Below are 14,518 nucleotides of genomic sequence, written 5' to 3' on the forward strand. Positions count from 1 at the left end.
AACTTTCAAAGAAGAAATAACACCTATTCTCCTGAAGCTGTTTCAAAAAATTAAAGCAGAAGGAAAACTTCCAGACTCTTTCTATGAAGCCAACATTACCCTGATCCCCAAACCAGGCAAAGACCCTACCAAAAAGGAGAATTTCAGACCAATATCACTGATGAATATGGATGCTAAGATTCTCAACAAGATCCTAGCCAACAGGATCCAACAGCACATTAAAAAGATTATCCACCATGACCAGGATGGTTCAACATTCACAAATCAATCAATGTGATGGAACAAATTAATATGAGAAGAGAGAAGAACCAAAATTTATCTTTTAATATAGTTTTACTTACAATTTTTTTCCTTTTACCTGTATAGCAGTCTCCTTATTGATATATTTAACAGTACTCAATTCATTGAATCATTTAACATAGCCATTCAGAACCATCTATTTGGGCCCCCTGGGAGACTCAGTTGGTTAGGCATCTGCCTTCAGCTCAGGTCATGATCCTAGGGTCCTGAGATTGAGACTGACATCTGGCTCCCTGCTCAGAGAGAAGGGAGCCTGCTTCTCCCTTTCCCTCTGCCTGAAGCTCCCCCTGCTTGTTCATATGCTCTCTTGCTCTCTCTCTCTCTCTCTCTGTTAAATAAATAAATGAAATATTTTTTAAAAAATCTATTTGCCATTCCTTCTGCTAGATTCTGAGGATACATGGATGAGCTGAATAGACATGTCCCTGACCCATCAGGGCTTACAGTTCACTTGCAATGACTGGTAGCACTCAAATAATGACACATTATGAATAGATTATTAGTCAGAAGGGAAATAACATGCTTCTATGTGGGTAAATAACAAAGGAATCTAAATTAAGTTAGAGAACGAGAAACTCTTCTTTGAGAAAATTTCCTTGAACTGCGATCTGAAGGATGAATAAATTATTTGTGGAGCAAAAGTTTTCATGAGACCATTTACAATTTCTTGCCTATGTTAATCAAAACAAATAGAAAGTAAGTAAATGACTAAATAATTACCATTTATATCGTGTATGTGCCAGGCATCATGCATACAAAGCTGGGAAAATAATTGAGAATGTGTTACATTTCTTTCAGAGTAGAGCTTTTCTGACTCAGATAGTATTAGCAAGACTTTCAAGGTGCATCTGAATGAATAGCTTTAAATCAAGTTTGTCATGATTTAAAATGAGTCTCTTTTCTTCCATTACCATAGTTGTACATGTTGTGCCCGTTTAAGTTAACATGATAATTGAGCTCTTGTGGCTTATTTGTGTTACTACTTTTGTTTGATTCTACTCTTCTGCTTCATGAGAGCATACTCAGGTTAAAGACATGCTATAATATTAGTTGTGAACAAATGTAAATTAAAGAGTGATTAAAGTAGACTTTTAAATATTCATGTTTGGGGCCTATTTTTTTGGTTTCCTTCCTCTACAGCAAAAATTAATTAACTTGCCTATAGTTAAAAAAAAAACATGTTTTTTTTATTTACATAACAATTTTGACACAGACACTGATGCATAAGCCTGTGCTTAAAGAAAAGTTTGCTGGGTTGTTTATAATAGATATATTCTCTTTCACATTGGCCAGTCCTCTGGTTAGCTAAAATGGGAAAGGAAATGTACTAGTTGGCCCCCTGATTCATTGATGGCAAAAAGATAAATTTTCTGATAAATTTACTCTATTAATAAAGTAATAACTGAATGAGATGCTGTCAGTGATAGTAACCTTAAAATAGACTTTTCCTTAGCAGTAAAATCATTTGGGGAAAAAATGCCCTATAGGAATGCAATTGACAGTTTCTTCCTTGAAATTGTAGTTTGCCAGGATCTTAGGGGAAAAATAGTCTAGAATTTAAAATAAAAACAAAACAATAAATACAAATCTTAATTTTGAGGTATAAGTTCTTTTGAGCTCCTGCTTTCCTGCTTTTTAACATGCAATCAAGTTGTTCCTGCAGCAGTATTTTCCCCTTGAGCTCCAGTCATCATTCAGGCTTGTCTTCTTTACAAGCCTGTTTCTAAAGGAATGTGATCATTCTGTTTTCAATAAACTGAATATTCTTCCTTCTCAGTATATTCAAACATTATCTATCCTTCAAGGCTTAGCTCAAATTCCACCTCCTAGTTAAATATCCCTGGTGTGATACCTCCTTTTCCTCCTTCCACAGACCCTTGGATATGTTCCAACTTTTTTTTTAATTCCACTAGCCTTTAGAGACCTCCCCCAGACAACTAAGCCAGTCTTTGCAGTGTCTTAATCTCTAAACATCACATATAAATACAAGCCATATGGATTGAAACTCTCCAGATATTTTCAGAGAATTACTTTCTAATTCTTGACACTTTACTGGATTCCCTGCAGATGGTGATGGAGTTATGCGCAGCAGGCTCAGTCACTGATGTAGTGAGAATGACCAGAAATCAGAGTTTGAAAGAAGATTGGATTGCATATATCTGCCGAGAAATCCTTCAGGTGAGTCTTCATATAGTCATTCTCTCCTGGCCTTGAAAACACCTGGGAGTAATATATGCAATGTACCTTATACCTGCCCTTATAGGGTGGTTCAAGAAATTCTGAACATAACCTCTGGATCAGGATACCAAAAACCTAAATAGCTTTAGAGAGAGCAGATTTTCAGATGATGTCCTTAACTTTGGGTAGACTGAATGCTGGGTACCCAGGCCCTTCCAAATCATAGTTTTTAATGGCTCTGTCAGAGTTAGACTATTGTGTTCATTGGATCATGGAAATAACCACTTGGAATATTTATAACATTATTTAGATTTTTAGAGTTCTTTAAAAAAAAAGTAGCACTGTCATTAGAGATTAAGAAAAAAGTGGACCCAAACCATCCATAACCATTTTGCAGACAGATATCTTATTTCAATAATGTCCTGCTTTTAAAACTTGCTTTACTTTGAATACCAGACTGGATGAGAACAATTTTCTTAATCTACCACACTCAAATTTTTCTCTGTGGTTTAAGTTCTTAGGGTCACTAGAGGAGGATATTAACAGAACTGAATAGCACCACTGATATGTAATGTTAGAATGGTCTTCTTTATATCTTAATTGGATTCACTTGTTGTTAATAGTGTAACTATTTGAGTGTAAATTCTGGACTGAGTTTAATTTCCGGTTCATCATTTATTGTGTCCTTTAATCAGTTACTTAATTTTCAAAATCTCACTTTCTTAATGTGGGGTGATGTTAGTACCATCCTCAATGGATTGCAGTGACGATTTCATAATTTCCTCCATGTAAAGCAGTTAGCACAGTCCTGGGCAAAAACTAAAATAAATTTGATGACTCAATAAATATTAGCCATTTTTACTGTTACTTCTATTATTAATCCCCAGTTATTATTTGGAGAATTCACTTTGAAGCCAGGTCACAGGTTAGCGTTGTTTTTTTTTTTTTTTAAGATTTTTATTTATTTATTGAACAGAGAGATCACAAGTAGGCAGAGAGGCAGGCAGAGAGAGAGAGAGGAGGAAGCAGGCTCCCTGCTGAGCAGAGAGCCAATGTGGGGCTTGATCCCAGCACCCTGGGATCATGACCTGAGCTGAAGGAAGAGACTTAACCCACTGAGCCACCCAGGCGCCCCACAGGTTAATTTTAGTGATGGATAGGTTGGATCCAGCATGGTGAGCCAATACAAATTGCAAATGCTTTAAAATGAATTTCCATATTCCCCCAAATTTTCAGCCTACAAGGTTGACTAGAAAATATTTTGGATTAAACAAATGGTTGGATGAGGAATAGAGTAAGACAATGGCTGAGCTATGATATTTAAGATGTCCATGTCTTCATTCTTATGGTTAGTTGGAAATATGGAGACTAGAAAGGAAAGTATATGGCCCAATGTATCAAAACATTACTTTTTGGTGTTCTTTTCCTTTCATGGTTGTCCTGATTTATTTTCCTTTCCTTATAGCCAAAAGTAGAATTTCTGGGAACTGGTTGTAGTAATTCCAGCCTAAAGAAAGAATTTTGTCTGAAAAATGCAAGTCTGGACCACTTTTCTTACAGAAAGATCTTCCAAAAATACTAAGCACATTAACAGAAAAAGAGAAAAAATATATATTGATGTGACTTTTTGAATAAATATGTATCTATCTATGTAAATATGTATCTATCTATCTATGTATCAGGGCCTAGCTCATCTTCATGCACACCGTGTAATTCACCGAGACATCAAAGGTCAGAATGTGCTACTGACTCATAATGCTGAAGTAAAACTTGGTAAGTTTCTTCTTGTGCATTAAGCAAGGCCCCAAATATTTTAATTGGGATGAGTCCTTTAAAATAACTATATTTTCTATCATGTCACTAACAATATCCTCTACTTATTTAGGCTGTGTTTTCCTTGCTTGCAAAACCAGTCAAAATTTGAAAATTTGTTTGGGGAGGGAGGTAGGTGGAGCAGGAGAAAAATGCACCTTTTACTGCTTCTCTGAAATCATCACCCCTTTTCATTTTCTTCCCTGAATGTCATATATATTAACTCATGGCCAACATAGGTATCTCTTGCCCTTAAATTTCACCCTCAAGGGATAGTAAGAATGCTGAACTTTGATTAAAAAATAAAAAATAAAAAAATGTATTCTCAAAAAAAATCTAGATAATAAGATTGTTTAACATCCAATGATGACTTTCACATATTACAGACTTTTCTTGTTTTGTTAAATCCTTCCCTAAATCTACTTTGAACTCCTAACTTCTAAATTTTTCATTTCTTCTCTCAAGTTCTTCAAACTACTGTTCAGTCAGTATTGTTCTCCATCCTTTAGATTCCTGGAAACCATTCTAAATTAGAAAATTTACTTCATTTTTCATCCCTGAAAAAAAATTCATCTACTTTCATTTTTCATCTTATTTTTTCTGGACTAAATAACCCCAGTCTACTTTGGCCTTTTTTTTTTATGTCTGTTACTGAGGATACCACACTAAATATTTTCTTATAATGTATCCCACAGATGAATAGAAGACTGAACTTTTATAGTCTAAACTAAGATATAGATACCACAGTGAATATTTGCATCTGGTTCAGGAGATCTGTAGAAAAATTTGAACTAAATTGTAGCAGAAAAATAATTTTTCTTCATTGGTGTAATAGGACTTTCTAATGTCATAAGTGAGGTTTTCTAATAAACTACTAATAGGTCTTAGATTTCTTAGATGTTGCCTATAGTGTTGGTCTTCCTCCAGCTTGGTGGCATGTCCAAACACTACATATGTTATCACTTCAGAGGTTCGGGGTATACTGATGGAACTTTATTTTTAATATTCGTGGTAAACTCAGCCAAACCTACTGTAGATTTATAATAGCACTTCTGAGTCTCTTTCCAACATAAATAGCAGCAAAAGCCTATTTCTCAGTATTCCTGGAGTAGACTTCATGGTAAAGTTTTCTGGGCTGGAATGAAAATCTGTTATCCATTGTGGATTTTGTATTGGCTTTCCAAGTTAAAGAAATAACTTATTGAGCTTTTTGTTACTGATTAATTATTCTGACATATGCTGGATTTTGCAGTGGATTTTGGAGTGAGTGCCCAGGTGAGCAGAACTAATGGGAGGAGAAATAGTTTCATTGGAACACCATACTGGATGGCACCTGAAGTGATTGACTGTGACGAAGATCCCAGACGCTCCTATGATTACAGAGTAAGTGTGAGGATTCAGATAGTGAGAATCAAAGTTTGGAAAGGACTTTAGACGAGTGTTTACTTTTAAATGATAAAAGAATAAAAAACAGGCAACTCCTTCTTTCACATTAAACTCTAGCTGCTATTCATATAGTGGTTTGATTATATACATAAATATAGTATTTTTTTAAGAATTTAGACAAAGTAGACTATTGGAATTATCTATATTTGAAGAATAATGTCTAGTTTATGTTGCTTGCAACACCTTGGGGGGATATTATATTATGTAGCTTTATATGGAAATTTAACTTCCAGGGACAGAGAACTTTGTAAACTTAAAAATGAATGAATGTAAAGTCAATTATTAATCCCCACACTTAACTACAAAAAGAAAAAAATAATAATTTGATTACTCAGGGTAAAGGAGAAAATCCTTGTCATGGTTCACCTCCAAACCACTGAAAACTAGTGGAATAGAATAATTAAGAAATAATTCTTGCTATTTATTAAAATTTCCACTGAAACTGCAATTTGGACAGTATACATCTATGTACACATTTCAAAAAAGCTGATGTGGAAAGAGTACTCTCCATTTGCTATAGACTGGAAAAACCACACTCACTTTTCACATCATAAGTCATCCAAACATTTCATTGTGGTTTTAGTTGTGTGGAACCTAGGATTCAATACTTGAAGTTGATTAATTCAAGTCTCATCTTTTTTCCCTTTCCCTTAAATGCCCTTTGCTTTATCTGCAAGCAGATCTATTGAGAACTTATAGTCTAGTGCTGTTACATGCTATGGAGATGGTGGAGGCATAATGTTCTTTAAAGTGGCTTGCTGTAAATAACTTTTAAGTGGATGCTTTATATCTGAACAACTTTTTGCAGTCTTCCAAGGACTTTCTCTTATATTAATTATTTATTTTTAATTTTTAGCCCCATGTAAATTGAAAGAAAACTTCAACTTACACCATCACAATAATTCTTTGAAGCTAAAAAGTCTATTAACTGAGATTCTCAGAATTCAGTTAACTTTTGTAGAAGTCATCCAGCCAGGCAGTATACCTCCAGCCCTGTGCCCTTTCCACGTTCTAAAAAACAAAATACAGTTAATAGTGAGGGTAATTTCCTTGAGCTTCTTAGAATATAATTTCCTGGAATAAAAATAGTTATATTCTCAATTTACTATATTCAAGGAACTGACTGAAAGTGCTTTTATGTATGTTATTCCATTTAATACTCATACCAGTACTATGAGATGGATATCGTTATTATCTCAATTTTATATAGAGTGAAACTGAGGTACAGAGAGTTAAATAATTTACTTAAGATAACACAACTGATACATCTATGTAATAGGTTTGTTCACAGAAAGCTCCTTTTGCTATTTCAGTTAAGGCAACAATAACGAAATATTCAAGATGAATTTTCCTTACACTGAACACTGTCCCATATCATCCTGTTGTGTAGTGCAGTTACTGGCTGATCAAAGATCAGATAATGTCTTCCTATAACGCCGGCCTATAATGAAGGTTCTCATATGGTTTCACTTTTTTGTGGAGCATAACAAATAGCAGGGAGGACATGGGGAGATAGAGAGGAGAAGGAGTTGGGGGAAATTGAAAGGGGAGATGAACCATGAGAGACTATGGACTCTGAAAAACAATCTGAGGGTTTTGAAGGGGCGGGGGGTGGGAGGTCAGGGTACCAGGTGGTGGGTATTATAGAGGGCACGGATTGCATGGAGCACTGGGTGTGGTGCAAAAATAATGAATACTGTTATGCTGAAAATAAATAAAAAATAAATTTAAAAAATTATATTGTTTAGAACAAAAAAAAAAAAAAGAAAAAAGAAAACCCATAAAATGGATCTGGCATTGACAATTTCCCACCTGAAGATTGTTTTGAGAGTCTAAATACTATTAGTTTCCCATTGTTAAATGACTTTTTGGGGTCACTTTTTTCTTTCGCAGAGTGATGTGTGGTCTGTAGGAATCACTGCTATTGAAATGGCCGAGGGGGCTCCTCGTGAGTAAAAATGTTTATTTATTAAAAAGTTGGGGAAGCATGCTGTACCAATCTGCCACTTGTATCAGTCAGATTGTACTGGTCACACAGGTGTCACACTATTGCCAAACTGTAAATGGTGACCTTTTCAATGATTATCAAATGTTCTAGTCAGAATGGCCAGATATATATATAGAGAGAGAGGATATATTTTCCCTTAGGATACCTTATTTTAGGCTATTAAGTGTTGTTTCAATTTGGCTTCAAAGTATTTGGTACTTACAGTCCTGACTAATGAGAATCTAAAGCCATTCCAGCACATAGTGATTGGTAGAATATTTAGGTTCCAGAACATTTATAGTCACACACTGCTACTGTTTCAGAATGTGATAGTTAAGAAAATCTTGCCGTGTTTCTTTGAAATCAAACCAATCTTTAAATTTGGGAAATCAGATTTTTTTTTTTTCATTTGAAGTCACTCCGACCCACTGTTGGTGCCTTCCTTGATCCTTTTAGCCACTCCAGTGGCCTTAATTGCTCAGAAGGCTCAATTTCCTCTTGTTTCTCCCTCATCTCCATCATATAAATGATCTGTCAGCATCCTGTTCTCTCAGGACACTGCTTTCTGATAGGAAAGTGAAATTGAAATGTGAACTTGGCTATAAATGATTGATAACCATCTATTGTATGACCCCCATAAACAGAGCATAATAACTGTCTTTAATATATTAATCTAAAGATATAAATGATAAATACATCCCTGATATTCTTGGTTGAGAAGTGAGGAAATGCCTGGAGTATTTGTTGGGGGGCGGGCAAGTGGGGGTAGAATTTCTTTGCTTCCACCTTTCTGAGATCCTGTAGATTCCGATGTTCCTGCATGCTCTATCTGCACAATGTTCACCCAACAAGCTTTATAAATTTGGACCATCTTTGTACTGTGCTTCAAGGCCAATGGGAGTAATTTCAAGGGGTAAAAATAGTAGTAACATGATTGTTAAGAATTCCTGTTGTCCCTTAGGATATCACAGAAGAGGCTTAGATTAAATCTGGGATAGATATTAAGATCAGGTTACTGCTTCCTCTCTTTTAGTGCCCTCCAAAACTACAAAGTATTTATGTTGGGTAAATAAAAAGTCAATGATGGAAAAATTATATATATCACATATATAAAATTGAAATAAGAAAGGGAAGATGCATATTATCCCTCTTCATCTCTAGATTATTTGTTTTTGTGAACATACTCGTATTATATTGATCAGCAACTTCTCCTTTTTCTATCTCTTTCTTCTTCCCCCTTACCCTGCCTTTCCCCTCCCCCACCCCTCCTTCTCATTTTCCTCCTCTTCTTCTAGTTCTTCTTCTTCTCTCTTCCTCTTGTTTCTCTTCACAATATGTATTTCATATGAGTATTGATGCATGTTTTTATTTAGAATACATCACTGCATCAGGTAGAATATTTTTTCTGTTGTTTCTGAATGTTCCTTACCATTTCTTTTCCAGAAAATTAGCTTTCTACATTTTGCAGATTTGTATTTCCTGGTTCATCTTTATTTTGTTTTTTTCATTTTTTCATTCAAAAATATTAAATCATAGAAGAAAACTCACAGAAGGATTACAGAGGAGTTTTACATGGAGTACACAAATGGCAAACTTTTTACAAAATATGTGTAAGGATCAGGAGCTTCTTAATTCACACACAAAAAAATAGGACAAACATTCCTAAATAAGTAATTGAAATGCTGCAACTTTGGTCATGAGCAACTTGAAATAACCACACTGTTAAAACATTGGTCTTTTGCCAGCCTCTAATGTTGCCTGGAGTATTAACTTTGGATGGAAATGATTGTCATTAATTTAAGTGCAGAAATCTGCCAGGTTTTGATAATTATCATCTCAGAGGGGGTGGCTCTCCAAAGTGACAATTATATGATAATTGCCTCTGAGATCCAGATAACAAAATTTCTTTCTTTCATTGGTGAGTCTCTCCCAGAAAACTAAGGGAAAAAAAAAGGAGAGTAACTTCCAACAGAAAGGGTGCTATAGAGGCTCTCAGAGGAGAGAAGATCTGTACCATCCCACACCAGGACCCTCTTAAGGATTTGTGTTCATTCTCCTTTATTTATTTTGTTTCTTAAATTTCACATACGAGTGAAATCAAATGGTGTATGTCTTTCTCTGACTTATTTCACTTAACATTATACCCTCTATGAAATGTATTTTTAAGAGATTTGCTATTTCAAAGGAATGAGACTTTAATGTGAAATATTTAGGCATGTTAGATATGGGATAAATGGAGTATTTACTGGCATTCCTAAAGTTAGACTATATAGGAAACGTCCACTGTTTGACATAGCTCTTGTACCCACATGCTCCATTCTTTTGTGGACTTCTCATTTCCCTTAATGAAAAATTCCTTAGTCTGTGCTACATGATGCTCAAATGTTAATAAATGACAACCGCTTAATACTGTACAAACCCACTTAAAATATGTTAAAGGACAGATTCTAGTGACTGACTGGACAGAGTAAAGAAATGAAGAGAATTAAATATGATTCTGATTGAGTGACTGATTGACTGATTGATTTGAGAGAACAGAGAGAGTGTGTGAGAGAGTGTGCATAGAGATGCAAGCCCATGAGTTGTGGGAGAGGGGCAGACAGGGTGGGAGAGGATCTCAAGCATATTCTACACTGAGCCTGAGGCAAGGCTCAATTTCAGGGTGCTGAGATCATGACCTGAACCAAAATATAGAGTTGGACACGTAGCTTACTGAGCCACCCAGGCACTCTTGATCCTGATCTTTTCAGCTTGGGGATAACTCTGCCCTCAATTATAAACCTGTACATCTATTAATTTATACCTATATAATTGAAAAAAAAAGCTTGACCTTTTAACAATCACCTTTATATCACTCTATTACAAGAAGCCAGTTTGGCATTGTGGTGACTCTGAAGAGTCAATAACATCAAATTGTCCTCACAGAAATGACACACTTGTAGTACTAGATAAAACTTGTTGGTGAGCAGACCTGTACCCCTGGGGATAAAAATATATGTTTATAAAAAATAAAAAATTAAAAAAAAAAACTTGTTGGTGAGGATATGGAGAAAAAGTAACCCTCTTGTACTGTTGGTGAGAATGCAAACCAGTACAGCCACTGTGGAAAACAGGATGGAGGTTCCTCAAAAAGTTAAAAATAGAACTACTTTATGATCCAGTAATCGCAGTACTGCATTTTTACCAAAAAATTACAAAAATAATTCATTTGAGAAGATATATGCACCCCTACATTTATTGAAGCATTATTTACAATAGCTAAATCACAAAAGTGTCCATTGATAGGTGAGTGGATAAAGAAGATGTGGTATGAAATCTTGCAATTTGCAGCAATATGAATGGAGCTAGAGTATTACGCTAAGTGAACTAAGTCAATGAAAGAAAGACAAATACCATATGATTTCACTCATGTAGAATTTAAGAAACAAGGCAGACAGAGAGAGAGGGAAAGAGAGAGGCATATCAAGAAACACACTCAACGATAGAAAGCAAACTGATGATACCAGAGGGGAGGTGGGTGGCAAAAGGGGTCAAATAGGTAATGGAGATCAAAGAGCACACTTATCATGATGAACACTGAGTAATGTATAGAATTGTTGAATCATTATATTATATACCTGAAACTAATATAATATTGTGTGCTAACTATCTGGGAGTTAAAACTAAAAACTTAATAAAACAAAATATATCAAGAAAGAAGAAATTTAAAGTATGGCTCTCCTTTGGAAATTTTCTGCACTGCCAGTTTTCTTTACTCAAAACTCAAGAGGAAATAAGCAAAGTCAGAGACATACTTAAATGCTTATAAGAAAGCTTACAGAAAATTCTCAGACCAACAAAGTAATGAATTTATATAGCATATAATGGAATAGGCTTTTCTTTATGAAGCTGTGTGGTTCAAAAAGTGAATGGAAGTCCTGTAATTTGGCACAGATATGAAGTGCGAGATAATTAAAACTTTATTGTAATACCAATAGCTAATATTTATTAAGTGCCCACTCTATGCCAGACACTTTTACATGTAGGTCAATCCTCATGGCTACTCTTTTAAGGAATTCTTGATTTTTTTTTTCAGATAAAGAAACCAGGGCAAATTAGGTTAAATAATTTGCCTGAGTCACAAAGAAAGAGCTAGGATTTGAACCCAGGTGATCTTACTCTAGAGGGTGTGTTTTAATAGTTACACTAAATCTACTTCTTTTCTTAGGACTGTCAGTTTCCAAAACAGATTGTTCTCATATTTTTAGACTGATAAATCATTCCTTATACATTGTTGGGCTTAGCTATTAATTTGGTTGACTTTTTAAGCCTGTAATGACATATTTCAATTTTTATAAGTGTAGATGCCTACAACACAATGTACAGAAGAGTGTTTGTCTCTGTTTTTGTTTATTTCTCTAGATAGAAATCATCAATCATACATTTTGAAATTTTTATCCAGTGTAGTTTATTTAATTAATTTGCCACACCTGGCAATGGTAAAGCTTGAGGATCTTATATAATGGACTGTTTACATTAAAATGAACTTTTCCCCTAAAAAAAATTTAAAAAATAAATAAAAGCTAAAAATAAATAAATAAATAAATAAATAAATAGAATTTTAAGGATAAAAAAAATTAAAATGAAATTTTCCTGTGATTATATTATCTTGTATCTGTTTATTCCTTAATGTCTATTCAGCATGATATGTGAGCTCCGAGAATCCTCTCTAGAATGAGGAGTTTGCTCTGTTGTTACCCTTTTCATTCATTCTAAACATACCTATTTTCCTTTGCAGCCCTGTGTAATCTTCAGCCTTTGGAAGCCCTCTTTGTTATTTTGCGAGAATCTGCCCCCAAAGTCAAATCCAGTGGATGGTAAAGATGAATGATTTAATCTCCTAAACACATTAACTTGACACTTTTTATGTAGCAAATGAGTTTTAATTAATTTTCTAATCTTGCTTTTGTAGTCAACATCTTTGTTGGACAATATTGCCTTAAAACTAATACATTAATTGGGGGTCTTAATGATTAGTTTTCATTGAAAGCTAGCTAGCCAACTAGATATAAGTAATATCTTCCATAGTATATTATGATGACCTCACTGACCTGCAATTAATGGCATGTTTAGTTGTTTCTCCATTAGTGGCATGGACCAACAGAAATCATTTGTGACATTTCTCACTGTGCCTAGATAAGTAGTCAGTGATTGTGATATACAGCTCAGTTGTTTGGCCCATTAAACTAAACATCCACAGACCTAGAGAAGATTTTTTCTCTCAGGGTGTTAAAGGCCAACTAACTTGGGAATGCTTTATACTGAAGCTTTTTGTTTGAGTGTCAGAAACTCTTGCTTATTTTTAGTATTTATAGCTTGAACTGCTAGAAGTGGTGGCTGTGATTTGATTGCTGACATTTTTCCTTGTGATTCAATATAACCCTTCCCACAGATTCAGGCTTTCTGGACACTTCTGTTTTCATGGGCCATTTTATAAGATTAGTCCTGGTGCTACTAACACCCATTTTTGGGTCATTACATTTAAAACTATGTAGCTTAAAAGGCATGTGGTCAAGTGAAACATTCAGACTTCAAAGTGTGACTTTTGTGGGCTGACCAATCTAGATACATGTTATATATATATATGTCACATTAACCACTCCATTGCCATCCTACCACTTGACTTTGTACCATGTACCGACTTCTGAACTCATTGAAGTTCTACTACTATTTAAATGCCATTGACTCTGGTTTATCTGAGATTTGAGTGGGATTGTTGTATAATGTATATTGTCAAGCTTTAAGACATATGACAATTTATATCTAGAGGCAACTTTCTCCAAAAATATGACCTGAAAGGTATCATATGTGTGAGGATGGGAGAAGATATGGCAAGCTGAGGATGCTCTTATCCCTTTGACTCATTTCTTTTAGGTCTCGCAAGTTCCACAACTTCATGGAAAAGTGCATGATAAAAAATTTCCTATTTCGTCCTACTTCTGCAAACATGCTTCATCATCCTTTTGTTCGGAATATAAAAAATGAAGGACACGTTGTTGAGTCATTGAAGAAGCATCTTATTGGAATCATTAAAAAGAGACAGAAAAAAGGTTGGCATGTGTCAACTTTCATCTTACCAGATGAATATTTAGATGAGAGCAGATTTTATTCATTTTTGTCATAAAAGATAATATTGAAGAATTAGATTAAAAGTAAAAATTCTGAGGCCTTCCACATTTAGTTTTTCCACTACTATGTCACGTGCAGTTAATTCTCTCTCACCTGATCTGTATATATATGATTATAACTTGTTGCCAATTACAACTGACAAGTGTTCATATTTATAAAAACCTTGAAAGCCTCAAGGAAAATTTTGTGATATGCAATTTTATTTTAAGAAAACTTCTAACTAAAGAGATAAAATAAATGAAAAGGTAATAAAATCTATACCTTACTATTCTTTTCTTGGATATTTTAATTCTCTCCAATGAGATAAATAGATTTGTAATTATGTATCTATTGATTGTTAATTTTGAAGTAATTTCTGTATACCATAGTAAGTCTGTTTTGTGTACTAATCTCCAACTCTATAAGAAGTAATTAAAAGGACTAATTTATACTAGTAAAAGTTAATTTCTATATATTAATACCAAAAATGGCAGGATGGATTTTCATCAAATCCAGATTAAACTACTTAGGAAGTTTTAACTTAGTATTGTATGGCATATTCCACATTTAATCTGGGGCACCATGGGCAGTATTGAGAGTGGTGATATAATGGAAGAGGGGAAACTGGAAACATAGAAGTCATTCTCA

The 14,518-nt window shown here is 34.5% G+C and overlaps 1 protein-coding gene across 1 annotated transcript in view; it reads left to right on the forward strand.

Annotated features, from left to right (window-relative positions):
• Positions 1–14,518, forward strand: part of NRK (Nik related kinase) — a 135,417-nt gene that overhangs the window by 76,220 nt on the left and 44,679 nt on the right. Inside the window, exons 6-11 of the mRNA XM_059158136.1 lie at positions 2,368–2,478; positions 4,161–4,251; positions 5,543–5,673; positions 7,630–7,684; positions 12,501–12,579; positions 13,637–13,812. Of these exons, the coding sequence (XP_059014119.1) occupies positions 2,368–2,478; positions 4,161–4,251; positions 5,543–5,673; positions 7,630–7,684; positions 12,501–12,579; positions 13,637–13,812 (643 nt within the window). The remainder of the gene's footprint in view (positions 1–2,367; positions 2,479–4,160; positions 4,252–5,542; positions 5,674–7,629; positions 7,685–12,500; positions 12,580–13,636; positions 13,813–14,518) is intronic.

Source organism: Mustela lutreola, chromosome X, assembly GCF_030435805.1.
Source record: "Mustela lutreola isolate mMusLut2 chromosome X, mMusLut2.pri, whole genome shotgun sequence".
Taxonomy (NCBI): Eukaryota; Metazoa; Chordata; class Mammalia; order Carnivora; family Mustelidae; genus Mustela; species Mustela lutreola.